At 47.6% G+C, this 17,066-nt stretch overlaps 1 protein-coding gene and 1 long non-coding RNA gene across 5 annotated transcripts in view; one reads left to right on the forward strand and one right to left on the reverse strand.

The window, feature by feature from the left end:
- Positions 1-17,066, reverse strand: part of LOC310832750 — a 404,622-nt gene that overhangs the window by 114,448 nt on the left and 273,108 nt on the right. The window lies entirely within an intron of this gene.
- The window catches only part of AKAP1 (A-kinase anchoring protein 1), a 42,718-nt gene that overhangs the window by 15,396 nt on the left and 10,256 nt on the right, over positions 1-17,066 (forward strand). For all 4 annotated transcript variants that reach the window (XM_083714457.1, XM_083714454.1, XM_083714455.1 and 1 more), the window contains 3 exons: positions 11,426-13,091; positions 15,159-15,292; positions 16,283-16,409. In XM_083714457.1, coding sequence (XP_083570583.1) covers positions 11,450-13,091; positions 15,159-15,292; positions 16,283-16,409 — 1,903 coding nt within the window. In that variant the 5' untranslated portion in view covers positions 11,426-11,449. The remainder of the gene's footprint in view (positions 1-11,425; positions 13,092-15,158; positions 15,293-16,282; positions 16,410-17,066) is intronic.

Raw genomic sequence — 17,066 nt, forward strand, 5'->3', positions numbered from 1 at the left:
TTCCTGTTTTCCATGATGGTCTGAATCCTAGGATGTAAAAGGGAAGATGGCATGACTGCTGTGAAGAACTCTGCCACAAAGTATGTCCCACCTATTGGGATATCCAGGACAGGTAAAGGGAAGTACAGTGGTACCTCAGCTTAAGTACTTAATTCGATCCGGAGGTCCGTACTTAACCTGAAACTGTTCTTAACCTGAAGCACCACACTTAGGTAATGGGGCCTCCTGCTGCTGCCACGCCGCTGGAGCCCGATTTCTGTTCTTATCCTGAAGCAAAGTTCTTAACCTGAAGCACTATTTCTGGGTTAGCGGAGTGTGTAACCTGAAGCATATGTAACCTGAGGTACCACTGTACTGCTTAGCACAGTGGTTGGCGCATTTTACACTTGGCTCTTGGCCATTTGCAGGTATGCCTGGGTCACAGAAGGTGCCTGACACCTCCACCTCTGGAGGTGCATGCCTGGGAATCTCGACTGTTTTCCACACACTAATACCCTCTCCTGTAGAATTCTGTGTGTCCCATTTTATCTGCACAATCAGAATGAATTTCAGGAACCAAAACGCTTTTTTGTGCAGCTTGCGCAGGAGCAGCGAACAACGTTATAGTTCACTGTTGTCACTTGTCTTCACTTGCCCCCACCTCACAGTTGTGAAGAATTTTCTTACATTATGAATGGTCTGTGTCACTATTAAGCAAAATAGTATAAGAAAAAAAAATACATGCAGACTCTCCCTGGATAAAGTGACTTTTCTTTAAGTTCTCAACATTCTTAACACAGCTCAAGGTTGTCATCTTGAACTAGCCAGATGTTTAGCTGAAAATCTATCACAGTCAGTCAAAATAAGACTTTAGAGCCATCTTGTGCCAAAATGGTGTTCCTTTTTGGGCGACTGCAACCTTGGGTTTAAGGAGCCATTTGGCCCCCAGCTTGTATATCTGAGTTTCTAACACTGGAAGTTTCAGAATTTGCTCCCATGGGCTGTAGTAATGGAGACCAACTTGGATGCTTCAAAGCGGTTTAGGCAAATGTGTGGAGGATTGTGCTGATGCACTCGCTGTGAGCTACTCCGCTGTTGGAGACAGAACAGTCCTGGGTACCAGTTGGTCACAGTCACAAGTGGGTGTGTGTGTGTGCTGTTGCACTCGGATCCTGGTTGTGGGCTTCTCTTTGGGGCATATGGTTGGGCCACTTTGAGAAGAGTGGATTAGATGGATCTTTGATCCAGCAGGGCTCTTGATATGTTTTTATTGAAATGGGGGACCTGTTGCAGGACTCCCCACTCACACCAGCCTCGACTGTTGGCCATGTTGACAGGGGCCGATGGGAGTTCAGCAACATCTAGAAGGCCACAAGGTTCCCCCCACTCCTTGTTGCAACGCTTTGCCCAAAAAGAGACCGAACAAGGCTGATAACCGCCTGGAATCTTATTATCCCATTTCCCGTAGGGAGACTTCTTTCTGGACAAGTGAAAACACAATCCTCTGCTTGGCTCCTCTCCCCCCAATGCACGGCAAGGGCATGTAAATTACTGACTGTGCCTAGACTCGCAAATGTTTCTAGAATTTTTGCAAATTGCCATTTTTGTCTCGCCGGGTGCCACATGGCCAGCGCCAATTTGCCCTTGTTCCATTTGTGCAAGGACAGAGAACTGTCTGCTGTCTGGAGTGCCTCTCCCCACTTGCCCCCACCCCCACCCCGGCAAGAATGTGATTATTATTTTTTTACTTGCTTATAAAAAGCAATGGGTATGTTGGGCTTGGTGAGCAGGGTTGGTGGGGTGGCTATAAGAAGTGAGCGGTCTCAGGAACCAACTGGACAGATAAGTGATGGGGACACAGGAAGCTGCCTTCTACTGAGTCCTTGGTCCATCTGTTGTTGACACTGACTGGCAACAGCTTTCCAGGATTTCAGGCAAGGGGCTGTTCCCAGCCCTACCTGAAGATGCCTGTGATTGAACCTAAGACCTTTTGCATGCAAAGCAGAGGCTCTTCCACTGAACCAGATCCCTTCCCACACATTGCCCAAGGCTTGTTATTTCTCTTTTGATGTGCTCACGCTCTTACGTTTTTACTAGTCTTCTATTCTTTGTTTCCATGTTTGTCTCACTGTAAGGTTTGTTGGGGCGCAGTTTCATGGAAGTGGGACGTGGGTGGCACTGTGGGTAAAACCTCAGCGCCTAGGAGTTGCCGATCGCATGGTGGGCGGTTCGAATCCCCATGGCGGGGTGAGCTCCTGTCTTTCAGTCTCAGCTCCTGCCCACCTAGCAGTTTGAAAGCACCCCTAAGTGCAAGTAGATAAATAGGTACCGCTTTATAGCGGGAAGGTAAACGGCGTTTCCGTGTGCTGCGCTGGTGCTGGCTCGCCAGAGCAAATTCGTCACGCTGGCCACATGACCCGGAAGTGTCTCCGGACAGCGCTGGCCCCCGGCCTCTTAAGTGAGATGGGCGCACAACCCTAGAGTCGGACACGACTGGCCCGTACGGGCAGAAGAAGAAGAAGAGGAGTTTGGATTTGATATCCTGCCTTTCACTCCCTTCAAGCAGTCTCAAAGCGGCTAACATTCTCCTTTCCCTTCTTCCCTCACAACAAACACTCTGTGAGGTGAGTGGGGCTGAGAGACTTCAAAGAAGTGTGACTGGCCCAAGGTCACCCAGCAGTTGCATGTGGAGGAGCGGAGATTTGAACCCGGTTCTCCAGATTACGAGACTACCGCTCTTAACCACTACACCACACTGGCAGGGGTACCTTTACCTTACTTTCATGGAAAAGCAGTATTAAGAGTCTATTCATTCTGTCTTTAGATACAGCTTATTCAACTTTGCAGCTCATGGTTGAAGTTGTTAGCCCAGCAGCATCTGAACACAGCCACAAGTTCTCCATTATCAGATGGAACTTTGGTCTGAGCCAGCTGGGCCCTTATTATGTACGTCTCCTAATTTTTCTTTTTCTTTTTTTTTTGAATTATTTTTTATTAATTTCCAATAAAAAAGAATTTTTAGTCATACATTTTCAATACAATCACAAATACATACTTTTGACTTCCATCAGTTCATCCGTGAAACCTCCGTGTTCTCGTCTTTATACTGCAAGTTCAAAATTTGTCATTGTCTTTTATCTTAAAATCCACCTACTCCCCCTCTTTCCTTTTTTACAATGTTTCTATACATATTTCTTCACAAAGCTTCCTGTAAACCCACAAACGTTATTTGTTCATCACATATGCTTTTCATATAATCCACAAATTTACTCCAGTCCTCGGTGAACTTGTGATCTCGTTGGTTTTGGACTTTCCCTGTTAATTTATCTAGTTCTGCGTAGTCTGTTAATTTCAACGCCTCCTAATTTTTCCACTCATCCCCTAGCTCTAGTTTCTTTCAAATACATGAATGAAGCCAATTGTGAGCATTGGGATTTCATGGTTCATTTAGCTGCTCGAGATGCATTAAGGACTTAAATCAGTTGTCTTGAGCTTGCCCTTCTGGATTGGTGAAGAAAGCTGCCTTAAAAAAAATAAAATGCTTTGACTCACTTCAACTTCATCAAAGCTGTCGACAGCTCAGGGAACCCTGCATTGTGTTCTGTGTTCAGATGGCTGGTCCCAGATCAACAGAGGCTCATTCCTTGCCAGAAACACTTTTGGGCTTCATCTCTAGTGAAAATAAAAGTGTTAAATTGTCATCACCATCCTTTTTTTTTATTGCCTTCTAAGCAACCTTCTCAAGGCGATTTACACCTAAGATTATTGAAATAGTTAAAATTACAAAACCAGATATATTTAAAGCAAGACTGAAACCCTAACAAGTAGATGCTCATGGCAAAGTCCCCTTTAGCCACCTGAGAAAGCTTGTCAGAACAGAAATGCCTTCCGTTGTTTCCGGAATAAACTTGGCACTTGATTTGTTTGCTTTGTGTGTGCCTCCTCTCACAGTCTTGTGAGCGCAGATAGGATCACCGAAAAATCTAAACTTCCTCGTTTTGGTTGCCTCCACTAATCACCGCAAGTCTTCCACTGATATAACAATCTTTCCCAAACTCTGGGTTCTTGAGATATTTGAAGATGGAGATATGGTAGCCATCTTCAAATATCTCAAGGTCTGTCACATGGAAGAGGGAACAAGCTTGTTTTCTCCTGCTCTGGAGGGTAGGACTCGAACCAAGGGCTTCAAATTACAAGAAAGGAGATTCAGACTAATCGGGAAGAAATTTCTGACAGTAAGGGCTGTTCGGCAGTGGAACGGTCTCCCTCCGGAGCTTGTGGATGACCATAAGCAGAGGTTGGATGACCATATGTCATGGATGCTATAGTTGAGATTCCTGCATTGCAGAGGATTGGAGTCGAAGACCTTCGGGGTCCATTCCAACTTGACAATTCTATGATTCTAGCCCTGCTGGATCAGGTCCACCTAGTCCAGCAGTTGACTTGCCACAGTGACCAGCCATCTGTCTCCAGACAGCCTGCAGGCAGGGCTTGAATATGGCAGCCCTCTCCTGAACACGGCTTTCCAGCAGGTGACTATCAGAAATGTCCTTGGTGTGAATATGGAAGTTCTATCTCACTGCTGTGGCTAATAAGTCTATCGGTGGCTCTCCACCTCCCTCTACCGAGTCATACCATTGGCACATCAAGCCCAGTATTGTCTACACACTGAGATCTTCTGCTGACTGATTTACAGTAAGTGATTTGCGCTTGTCCCCTCCTAGCTATGTTTGGGCATCTAATGGTGGTTTTCTGACTGAAGTAGGTGGTCAGCCTTGAGGTAATGGAGCCCCGCCCTTGTTTCAATAGAGATACCCTTCCCTTTACTTTCCAAGGTGTAGAAGGATGAGCATGTTGAACTTTTTTTTCCCTACCAGCCCAATTTCTGTGGAGTTTTCTGTTTAAACTGCAGCAAATGCAACAGTCTCATGGTACACTTTTAAAGGCAAACGGGTTTACCGCAGCCTCGGCTGCCGTGTTTGCTGTCCTCCATTGCTGTCTTGGGTGCTTCTCCTTGTTTGCTTTAATGCCAGAGTGCTTTTATTTGTATAATTTGGGGCAAAGTACACCTGACTCTCGGTTTAGTCCCCAAATAATGCTGTTGTTGGGCACAGCCTGCGGCTCACACAGTCGGTAGCAGGGTACAAGTTCAGTGGCAAGCGTTTGGTTTTTTTTAATTTAAAAAACCGAAATAATTCTCCTGCTGTCCTCCATTTTACAACCCCGTGGCATGGGTGCAGTGGCAGCATCCTACTGTCCTGGGCAGCAGCTGAGCCTTTCTCACACCTGCCTCACCCCTAAAAGTGTCTCTCCCACCTGGAAACCATGTTTTTATGCCACAATTTGTCTCTTCCTCCCCCTCCACCCATCTGCTAATATGTGCTAAGACCTATTTTATGTGAGAGGAGCTCAAAAGGTGTTATTTTGTTTTAGTTGCCATTTTGCTGAGCGGTTGTAATTGTGAGGGCAGAGCTAGCCTTAAAATTCTGGATTCGAGTTCCTGTTTCGCGTGCCTCCTTGTGATAATTTTTTAATGAAAATACGTGGTTCGTAAACATTTAAATAGAAGTAAAATCTATGCCTCTGAACTTTTGAGGGCAAGGGCTCCATTTGTAACACAATCCCCACTTCAGAAGCGGAGCCCAACTAATTTCTCCCTGCTTCCCTTTTGCTTCTCCCCATAATGTTGTCAAAGCGGCTGAAGTTAGCTGTGCTTCGTGCTGGTTCAACTGCATGCAGGTGATTCTCCAGCTGCCCAAGTAGAAACCCTAGAGAAAGACCAGACTCTGTTCTCTGACCTTGCAAGTTATTTGTAGCTGCCTTGTTCCAAAATACGGATTCACCTGAGAAATAGGAAGTCCGCTTCCCCCCAAAAAACATAACAAAAGCTAGCGTACCGAGTTAGCTTTATCTCTTCTGGAATCTCCAGCTTCTGTGTGGGCTTATAAGGCAGCTCATATGCCCTTTGGCTATTTTTAGCGTGGAAAAAATTTCCAGGCCCCTGTGACTTCAGTTTTTAATGCATCCGGGTCCTATCCGGCATGCCTCTTCACCCTGGTGGCTGCATTCCCTGACACTGTGTCGCACATCCTTCTAATTCCACTGCATTACACAATTATATCGTTATGTGATTAGGGGGAGAAGGCTGTGAAATTTTAAAGGTGCTTCCTATTGAGAATCTTCTCTACGCCCACTATGTTGACCTCTTGCTTGCTTCCGGGCTTTTTCTTTTTTGCTCCTCTGGCTATCTCGGTTTGACCTACCATCTCACCACTGAGGACTAGAAACTTGGTGTTTTATGCAATTAAATGCAGAGTGCAAATAGCCTTAATCCAGGGAGGGGAAAGAATACGAGCTTGTTAATATTGCACCGTTGTCTTGGCACTTTGTGGTACAAATGCAATCTTCAGGCATCCCTCTCTCATCTCCCATTCCAAAGCCTATGAGCTGTCCGGGCTCAACAAGGACTAGTTTCTTGGGTATTTTCACCTCCCAGTTCCAGAAAATACGTAAGCCCCTTTCTCTTAAACTTCTACCAAAGTTCCTTGGAAACTTAACGGTGGTGTGGATAATCATTTTTGTCTGTGGACTGTGTGAATGAGAGCCAGACAGTGTATGCAAAATTCATGATACTGATCTCCTTAGCTCAGGGGTCGCCAAAGGCTCATGGACAAATTTGGGTTTTGGAGCAAGTGTTGTGGGTACTTGCTCCCTCTGGTCACATCTTTCACCTTTCCCCCAGATCAGTTCTCCCCCCCCCAAAAAAAAACAGGGAAGGATTGCACACAAACATACAAATTTTGCATTTCTGCACGTTCTGTGTGACAGTCAGAATGAATAGAATTTCCGAGCCCTGATAAGCCTATAGAGCTGAAAGAGGAGGAGGGAAAGAGCATTGCTTGCCCAAGTTCCTCCCCTTTTGTGTAATTTTTAGGGGGGGGGGAAGTTACCACCAAAGGAGCAGCGAGTTTTGAGGGAGGCGGAGCTCAGAAGCTTTTGAGGCCCTCAAGGACACTGTTGTGGCTGCAGAACGCGACGCTGGTGCCTCCTGTCTCCTAGTGTTTGGGTTTTAATTTGAAAGCACTTTGATGGGATGGGTCTGACCTGAATCCAGGGAAGGTTTCAACCCTTTCACCCCAGGAGATAAAGCACCAGCAAATGGGTGCTCCATGCGTTTGTGCATTTGCCAAGTGCAGAATCCTTGAGTCTACTGACAAAACTGGAATCCCATCCCAGGCTTGGGAACGATGCCAGCATGTGCAACACAGCAGCTTGCCATGTATGTGTGTGCTGAAGTGAACACCAGCCAACTTCTTCCCTTCTCAGATCTTAGGCAGAGCTGCCTTGTCCGCCCCTTAAAAACCCTGCACAACTAGTTCGTTTCGACCCTTATATGGATCCGTTTACTGCAGGGTTTGTCCGTTCTGGAGGAGAGCTGGGCTTATTGATTCTGCAGCACGTAAAGGAGGAATTGGGGGGAGAAAAAACCAACTTCCAAAGAGAGCTGGTGCTATTGTGCCCACCCAACCCCATTTAGTAGATGTGAACCAGGTGTTCAATGTCTAGCGGACACACAAAAATTTTCCAGGCAGAAGCTGCAGGCATCACAGGAAGAGTATATTGCTAGAAGGGTGTGTCTGAATCTGACCCAGTGTGCAATTTCAGCTCATTGCCTCAGGTGGGCATGGGGAACAAGTGGCCTGCCAGATGTTGCTGAACTACAACTCCCATCATGCTCGCTGGCACTGATGGTTCAGCAACATCTGGAGAGCCACATGTTCCCAACACCAGACCTAAGGGAATTGCCTACTGGAGGAGGGAGCAGGGGACTACCCCAAGTTCTCATTGAGGTGGTAAATCTGTATCTAGAAGAAGCATTTCCACCCTTGCTTTCTGCATGCAGGGATAGATATATTTGCTGCCTTAGAGAGGAATATTTTATAGAGTTGGAAGGGATCCCGAGGGTCAACTATTCCAACCCTCTGCAATGCAGGATGCTGTTAAAGCATTCTTGAATAGCATTGCATGCCAATTATACCCGACACTTGGAATTTTAAATTCCCTTGTAAGCAAGGGTGTCTGGAAGGTAGGGAGAGAAGCAGCCCAATAGGGGAAGCGCAGAGGCTGGTGCAGGGCAACACAGCTACTTCTTGGGGAATCGCAGCCTTTTGCATGCATATAGAATCCCACCCCACTGCCCCATGCCAAGTTTCTAGTCCTGTTGTGGGTGATTTCTAGTGAAGTTTCCAGAAAGTTGGCTGAATAGTGAACTGGGGAGGTGTCGTGAGTGTCTCCTTGCCCACCTCCCTTAATTAGAAACAGAGCATATGCAGTGTAAGTTTTCGTAAGAGCAGGGTTGATGAATCTGTGACCCTTCAGATTTTGTTGGACTCCGTCAGCCCCGGCCAGCATGGGAGTTGTGGTTCTAGCAGCATCTGGAGAGCAAGTGCTTCCCCACCCCTGTCCTAAATGTCTTGGCACTCTTTTAATTTTTGAACAGCTGCTGCCTTTTCTGTCCTCTTGCAGTCCTGAATGCAAATCTACGCTTTGCAGAATCAAATGTTATTGGTGCCACATCTTTTATTATTAGAGATCTGTTTCATGCTGCTGGCCATCGTGATTAATGGAACCTCCATGTTCAGTGCCAGAATATCTCCGAAACTCAGAAGATGGGGGGGGGGGACAGCAATGGGAGAGGGCTGTTGTCTATCTTCTTCACTTGTCGTGTGCTTCCTGGAGGCATGAGATAGCTCAGTTGGTAGAGCACGAGGCTCTCTTAATCTCAGGTTCGTGGGTTCAAGCCCCACTTAGGGCAAATCATTCCTGCATTGCAGGGGGTTGGACTAGATGACCCTCGTGGTCCCTTCCAGCTCTACAATGCTATGATTCTGTTATATCTGGCTGACCTGTGGGAGAGAACTGATGATGAACTAGAAGGACGTCTGCCTGATCCTGCTGGGCTCCTTTCATGTTCATGCGCTGTGATGCGCTCCCAAGCCTTCAGCCGCAGATGGTTTATAAACTTAAAGCTGCTTTAGCTCTTCTTCTTTTGGTTGCTCCGTTTTATTCCCAGCATCTCCAAAGGGGGATGGGTAAGTGGGTTGCTTTGCTCTTGAATGCTTCATCACACATAAGGGGAGAGCCTGCCTTTGGCTTCTGAGAACCTGAGTCCTGACAAAATTGCTGGGAAAAGCCCAACTTTGGTGGATGATTCACAAATGAGAGGCTCTTGTTTCTTGGGAATCACCAATCCTCATGGCTTAATAATAATAATAATAATAATAATAATAATAATAATAATAATAATAATGAAACTGGAATGTTACAAGCAATTTTAAATTTTTTTTTTAAAGCCCAGATTGTTCCTCCAGCAGCTCAGATCAGGACTTCGCACCTGCTTTGTCTCAATGCAGCCTTCTTCCCTCGCCCTCCTAACATGCTTCAAATGTCTCTCACTCAGCTTACCTTCTGCTTTCTTACTTCTGGAAAGTGTCCTGGGTTCCCCTTGGAGAGCCCTCAAGATGCCATCATCATTAAATGGCAGTAGAAGAAATCCCTGCAGATTTTCCTCTGCATGAGAGAGAGAGAATCTTTTTAGAAAACTCCATAAGCACCTTGTCATCATAGCCTAGTTCTCAGTGAAGTGGAGCAAGCCTGTGTCTGTGCTGTACCCCTCCAGACCTTTGGGTTGGGGAGGGCTCTTCCATAGAGCAACAAAGACCTCGTCCTCTGCATGCAGAAAAAGAGCGGGTCAGGCTCTTTCCCCACATGCAGGCTTTTTGCATGCAGAGAGTGTATTTAGTTTGTATGGAAGATCGTTCTGACACGTAAGCCTCCCCGCTCCAAGTCTGAGGGGTACAGCCCGGGACACAGGCTTGCCCCACTTCTCTGAGAACTAGTCCTTGGAGCTGATATTCCTGGTTCTACACTTCCAACCTTGGGAGGACGAGTCCATGCCCTTGGAGACACCCAAACTCTGCTGGCTGCCAATGTAAACTGTGAGAGTGTTCTGCAGCAAGCAGCTCTCTGAATGGGCAGCTGTTTACCCCTGACATTCCAGCCACAAGGCCCGCAGATTCTCCTCTGTTAAGGAAAGGAATGCCAGCCTTGTCTTTTTATAACTCGAGGGGAGCTCTTGCTCAAGTAACAGGTTGGGCAGAATACAATGTGAACCTCAATTTTTGTCACTTATCTTGACTGTAGAATATTCCTGTTAGGGGTAGATCCACTGAAATTAATGGGCATGAGTAAATTGGGTCCATTAATTCCATTGAGTCTCCTCTGAGTAGGACTTAGCCCTGATTCTCATGAAGGCAGGGATTTCCAAATTTATTTTAGATGGCAGCTGCTGCACAACAGATAGACCACATCCCCAGTTGTTCAGCCTTTCTTGTGCCGTACAGTTTGTTGTACAACATTCAGTGCAACAAAAAGCACTGTGTGTGTGTGTTGTTGTTGTTCTGTTCTGTTCTGTTGTGGATCTATGACGAACATCTCTGATGCATGTTGCTGTATTTGAGATCCTTATCTGCAACTATAAACATTTTTGCTCCTGTAAACCAAAAGCGAATAATCATCATGTGATCTTTATGATCTTGAGGTCAAAATGAATATCAGGGGCTACTGGGCAGAGCATGGGGGGCACTTGAGAAGGAAGATTATGGAAAGGTGACCAGCACAGTATATCGAACCAGGTGTTTGCAGCACAGATTTTCTTCTGGTGGGTGATTTCCTCTGCTTGCATATGTTGATGGTGCATATTTCATGGTCAAAGGTGGGGATGCATGTTGTCTTTGATTTGAAAGTAGTAGTCCAAGCATTCAGCAGGGCTCAGTTATGTGGGGAGGCAGAGGGTTCCTTAATACAGCGGTGCCCTCCAGAAGCCGTTGGACTACAATTCCCAACATCTCTGGCCTTTGGCCACACTAGCTGGGGCTGATGGGAGTTGTAGTCCATTCAGGTACCTCTGAAATGTTAGCAGACATCGCCCCCCCCTTTCCAAGGGTGTTTTCGTAGCCCTTGAGGACTAGAAACTTAAAAAAAAAAAATCTTGAGCTATTCAAGATGGAGAAACTAGACTTCTGAGCTTCTGCGGCTTGGATGCCTGATTGCAGGCTAGTCTTGAGTGTTTCTGAGCACTGTTGGTGTGATCCTGGCTACACAGCCTCTCATAATGGCAAGGCCACAAGGTTTTGGTGGCGTTTTGGTGAATGCTGGGCAAGCTCAGCCGCTCAGTTGTTAATGTTGCCAAAGCTAATCCTTTGCCAACTTGGCACTCCCTGGATGTTGTCCTTCCCATCATCTCTAGCCAGAGTGGCCAATAGTCAGCGATGGCGGTCAAGGAACGCTGGAGCATGCCAGCTGGCTTAGATGTTCTCAGAACAGTGCGAGGAAAACTGAAGCCTTTAACGTGATGCTCTGTGTTTTTGTTTCTTTTTGTCTCTAGGTGTAATCGCCGAGGATCTGCAAAATGGCGCTCCGCTTCCGCACCTTGCTGCCCTTTGCCATCCCTGGAGTGCTGGCGCTCATCGGGTGGTGGTGGTTTTCTTCACGCAAAAAGGAGCGTGCGAGCAATCACGACAGGCGAGACTTGGGCAACATAGAAGAACACAGGATAGGCTCCCCCAAGAAAGAGCCTTCCGCTAGAGAAGGGGTGCCGTTGAACAGCCAGCCGCCCCTGCCCCCAGAAGCCAAGCAGCCTGCTGAACCAGCCTTTACCGTCGAGTCTTCGGCAAGCCTGCAGGCCCCTTTGGAAAGTGGTGCTCGGCGCTGGGACCCCCCAAGAGACCGGCCTGTCACGGCAAAACCAACCATTGAATCCAACAGGGTTCAGGACGACAGTGAAAAACTGGAAGTGATGGGGTGCCGAGATGTACCTAGATCCCCCGCACAGGAGCCTTCCCTTCCGGGCGCTCAGATAGCTGACGGTACCTGTGCTGGTGAAGCTTCTATCGAGAGGCCACTGGCAGCCACTCGAGTGGCAGACCGGGTGCCATCACCAGTCTCGACGGCAGCAGCTCTGCTAGAGAAGTCTTCTAGTTTAGAGAAGTCTGGGGATAGCGGTTTGGAGGAGGTGGTCCAGGATGATGCACCAGAGAAGCCTTTGAAAGAAGGCCTCTGTTCTGTAGCAGCCACCTCCTCAGATGCGGGTTCTCTGGCCGCCCCATGCTCCCAAGTGGCAGATGATGCGGTTTCTCAACCCTCTGTGGATGCCGCTGGAAAGGAAGAGATTGGTGGGGGCTGCGCCGGTGCGGCGGCCACAGAGATGGAAGCGGAGGCTAAATGCGTCAAACCTGCTAGCGCAGAATTGGCCCAGAAAGAAGAGACGTCCAGTTCGAACGCTGGTAGTACGTTGAAGCGCCATGGATTTGGAGATGTTGGCTGTAAGGGGAGTTTGGAGAAAGCGAGGGTGGGAGGCATCAGCTTAGACAAAGAAGAAGTCCAGAAGATTGAGCAGGTTGCCATACATATAATTTCCAACGTCATCCAGGCAGCCACCGAGGAAGTGCTTTCTGGGTCGGTCAGCGACATGTCGGATAGGATCTCTCAGATGGCCAGCCGGGTTGAGAAGATCTCCATGGCAGCTGCTGGCCAAGCAGAGTGCAGCAAGGGCCACGGCTGTGTCGCTGAGAAGGCGGCGGCTGTAGAGGTGACTCCCCTGCTGGAAGAGAACGTCAACCGCCACACCATGTACTCAAGCCACTTGACGCACGGCCTCTTGGGAAACCCAAGCCACGGCCTCTCCAGGGACTCCAGAAGCGCTGAGCAGCCTGCCGGCGACCCAGCCGCAAACCACGAGGATGAGTTGGAAGACGCTCAGACGATGACAGAAGATTCCGGCTGCAGCGCCTGCACCTCGGAAGATGGGGCAAGTGCGGAGGACCTCTTGAAAAGCACCTCCTCTCCCGCTTTGGGGCAGCGCCTGGATTTGCTGAACATGCCCGCGCTCAAAGACTCGGAACACAAGCTGGCGTCCAGCAAAAAGCCTCCCTCCTCCCCTACGCTAGCAGAGAACAAAGTGCCGTACAGCAACGGAGTGCTGAAGGAAGACTGCCACCATCGGAGGCACGACCAGCCGTGGTCGGCAGAAGCGGATGCAGACAACTCAGGGGGTAAGGATTCCTGTGTCCCAGTTTTCTTGCATGTGTCCTGTTTCTTGTTTTTTCACCAAATTTATTTGCAGCATTAACTGCCCATCATCAAAAGATTCCAGGGTTGTGTAAATAAAATGGAGTCCTGCTTCCTTGGAGAGCTATGAGCATCTTACACTGGGCTGCTCTGGGTGTAAAAGTAAGGGTTTGCTTTCTCTCCTTCAAAATACATAAACGCTAGAATTTTGGGGTCACTCTAGAAATGTATTGGCAGCAGATTCGGGGCACACCCAAAAGTCCTGCTTTTCTCAGCTTGTCATGAATGTGTCAGGTTTGCTATTGTGAGATGTAGAGGCAGCTTAAATGGCTTTAAAATGGAGTTTGGCTCTTTCAGTTGTTATTGTTAGGCCCGATAACTTAAGTGGAACCAGTGTTGTCGGAGGAGCTGTCATGGTGCTTTCCTGATGTATGTATGCATGTTGACTCTATATCCCTTCTGAAGGAGCCCAGGACGGCAAACATGTCCACAATTTAAAAACAGAATGAAAGCATTCTAAAACTGTTAAAACACTCTTAAGCTTCTCTGGGGAGGGCACTTCACAACCAGGATGCTACCACCAAAAAGGCCCACCCCTCATTAGTCGCCTACATGCCTCAGGTTGGTATGGGCATCTGAAGAAAGGCCTTTGAAGATGATATTGAAGTCTGGGCAGGTATATCTGGAGGGATATGATCCTTCAAGTAACCTGGCCCTGAGCTGTTCAGGGCTTTGAAACGTTAATACCAGCACTTTGAATTGGACCTGGAAATGGGCAGAAAGCCAGCACAGATGATGTAGCCATGCATGTTTTGATTATTATTATTTTCAGTAGCATATTTTAATGACATGGGTTTATTTTTTAATTTTCTGTGTGATTTGTTTTGTACTTGTAAACTGCATAGAAGCTCCATTTGGCTTTTAAGCGATATGTAAATTAATTGTTTTTATTATTGTTGTTGATGATGAGGAAGATAACATATTGTTAGGTGTTCCATCTCCCCTCACCTGCAAGATCTTTTGTAGAGGTCTGGACCCAGATATATTCTTAAAAGGTCCCCTTTTGCTGAATGGTGTTTATTTATATTTATAGACAGAACTGGCAGCTCAGGAGGCCCCGCAGAACTTGTTCACTCTGCTGTAAAGCATGTGTGTATGTTAGATTTACTAGAATTATCAAGGTGGGTTAGCGTGAACAGTCCTTAAACTCAAGATGACTTTAGAGGAGTTTTTTTTTTGTGTGAACCAACGCAAACCTCTCACAATATTGCCTTTCTCTTAGACACAAGGGGCAGCTAGCCTGCAGCTTTCTTCTATCTATTGTTGGCCACCGAACTCCCATCAGCCCCAGCTGATGGGATTTGTAGTTCACAAGCATCAGGAAGGCAGTAGGGTCACATTACCTAAATGTGTGTAGAATTTCAGCCTTGGTTTCTAGTGTTTAATGCTGTATTGATGGCTGTGTTTGTTGAAGGCAATGAACACCCTGGCTCATTCACTTTCAGGAGCATGCATGGGTTCTTGAACATTCACTTTCAGGAGCATGCATGTGGGAAGACGCAGGCTATACATAAGCTATACATTTAAAGCACATTCCACCCCCTGCAAAGAATCCTGGGAGCTGTAGCTTACCTCTTGCAGAGGGTTGTATCCAGTGCTAGCCCCACTCAAGAGTAGACCCATTGAAATTAATGGACATGGCTAACCTAGGCCCATAAATTTCATTGGGTCTATTCTGAGTAGGCCTTGTCTGCATACAACACAAGGAGACAATTCCCATAGTGTGTGTGTGTGTCTGTGTGTGTGTGTGTGTGTGTGTGTGTGTGTGTTGTAGAGGGGAGAGGTGCTTTAAATGTATGGTGTGCCATGAATGGAAAGACCCCCTTTCCCTCACCCTGCTTTGTAGAATAAGGAGGATCCTGTTTCAGAACTCCTGCTAGGTGTGTGGTTTCGCCCCGGCTCTTAATACTTCCTCATATTTCAAACTTATTTATTTATGTATAAGATTCTGTAACGTGCCTCAGAGCTGCGGAACTTATCTCTCTTTGTAGGTTCGGATGTAAATAGCATGGATTCAGTGGACATTGGCTGTGCCCTCAGAAATAAGGACAGCTGCCAGAATTCGAAGACCGGAGCAGATTCTAATAAGACAGAGCTTGTTATCTGGGAGATAGAGGTACCAAAGGTAATGCCCCACGTTTCTGGTGGAATCTGGCCTAACCAAAGTTTTGCTTCACACCTGAAAGTGTGTTGACTATATTTACACATGGCTGTATCAATGCAGAATTGTTCAGACGTAACGGAAACATATAAGATGTGCCAAGCAGGAATTGTTGAATACATCTTCATATTAATCCTCTCTCCCTGAGGACTTGTGGATGAGCACGCGTGTTTAGACATGGAGGTGTTTGTACAAGCAACTGGGATTTTGGGGGAGCTTTCAGGGCCCATAAGAGAGCAGGTTGGAGGAGAATTCCTGGAGACAGTTTTGCTCAAGGCGTTTAAAAAGACAGAGAAGGAGATGGGTGGTGGTGAGGGGCTTCTTTGGGTGTCTCACTGCAGCCTGAAGAAGCTCATCCTGGAGGGGAGTGGCCTGGCTAGTGTAGAAGCTTGGAAGAGTAGCTGACTTGTTGTAAGAAGATGGTGCATGGAGCTAAGCATAAAGAGCATAAACACCATAAGCAACTTGAGAGACCAAATGCTTGTCAAAATAATAAAAAAGAGGATGAAAAAGTGAGCCTCCCTTGGCACAGAGCCTCCCAGCTAGTCATTTCTCCTGACTTCAGAACTCAGAAGGGATCTGATCTGATCTGATCTGTTCTAGCTCAGCGTTGTTGACACGTGCTTGGCAGCAGCTCTCCCAAGCTTCCTGAAGGGAGCCTTTCCCAGCCCTCCCTGGAGATGCAGGAGAATGGACCTGGGACCAGAAAAGCGGATGCTCTGTCTGCTGAGCTATGATTCTTCCTCAAACTCTTTTGAGATGGAGCTTCAGCCTGACAGGTGGCGCTCCAACCTCTGCTTGGAGACCCCCAGTGAGGGAGACCCCAAACAGGGCCCACCGCGTCAGCTGCTGTTCACTTCAAGAAGGTTTTCATAATGTTCAGCCAAGGACCCACCGACTTCAGTTGGATTCTGTGCGCAGAACGTTCCTTCATGCTGTTTTTGTTCCCTGCAGCATTTAGTCGGACGGCTGATTGGGAAGCAGGGGCGGTACGTGAGCTTCTTGAAACAAACGTCCGGTGCCAAAATCTACATTTCCACACTACCTTACACCCAGGACTTCCAGATCTGCCATATAGAAGGTGAGTGGGTGGGATGGCAGATGGCCGAATGAGTGGTTTGGCTGGGTCTCTAGTGGGGTGTCTAACCAAGAGGGAGCTGCCTTTCCATGGGTCCCCTGTTGGAGGCAGTATGCCTCTGCACACCAGTTGTGGAGGGAATCCCAGGTGCGGAGAGGGCTGCTGTGCTCAGGTTCTGCTTGTGGGGCTTCCCTTGAGGACAGCTAGGAACATAGAAAGCTGCTTTGTGGATCATTGGTCCACCTAGCTCAGCATTGTCTACACCAGGCATCCCCAATCTCGGCCCTCCAGCTGTTTTGGGACTACAACTCCCATCATCCCTAGCTAACAGGACCAGTGGTCAGGGATGATGGGAGTTGTAGTCCCAAAACAGCTGGAGGGCCGAGTTTGGGGGTGCATGGTCTACACTGACTAGCAATTGCTCTTTAGGATTTCAGACAAGGATTTCCTCCCAGGTGTCATTGCCTGGTTGGATGCAGAGGAATGGTGGGAGGAACCAGCTGGGGAACTCCCAAGGGAAGAAGGTTCAGGACTCAGGCAGTGGTGGTGGGACAACAATGAGTGGTCAGAGGGAGAAGACTGGGAGGAGGAGGTGTCGGAAGCTAAAGAGGTACCAGGGCTCAGTGAGCGAGGAGAGTTGGTGACAGAGAGAAGTCAAGA

Source organism: Podarcis gaigeae, assembly GCF_964106915.1.
Source record: "Podarcis gaigeae genome assembly, chromosome: 15".
Classification (NCBI taxonomy): domain Eukaryota; kingdom Metazoa; phylum Chordata; class Lepidosauria; order Squamata; family Lacertidae; genus Podarcis; species Podarcis gaigeae.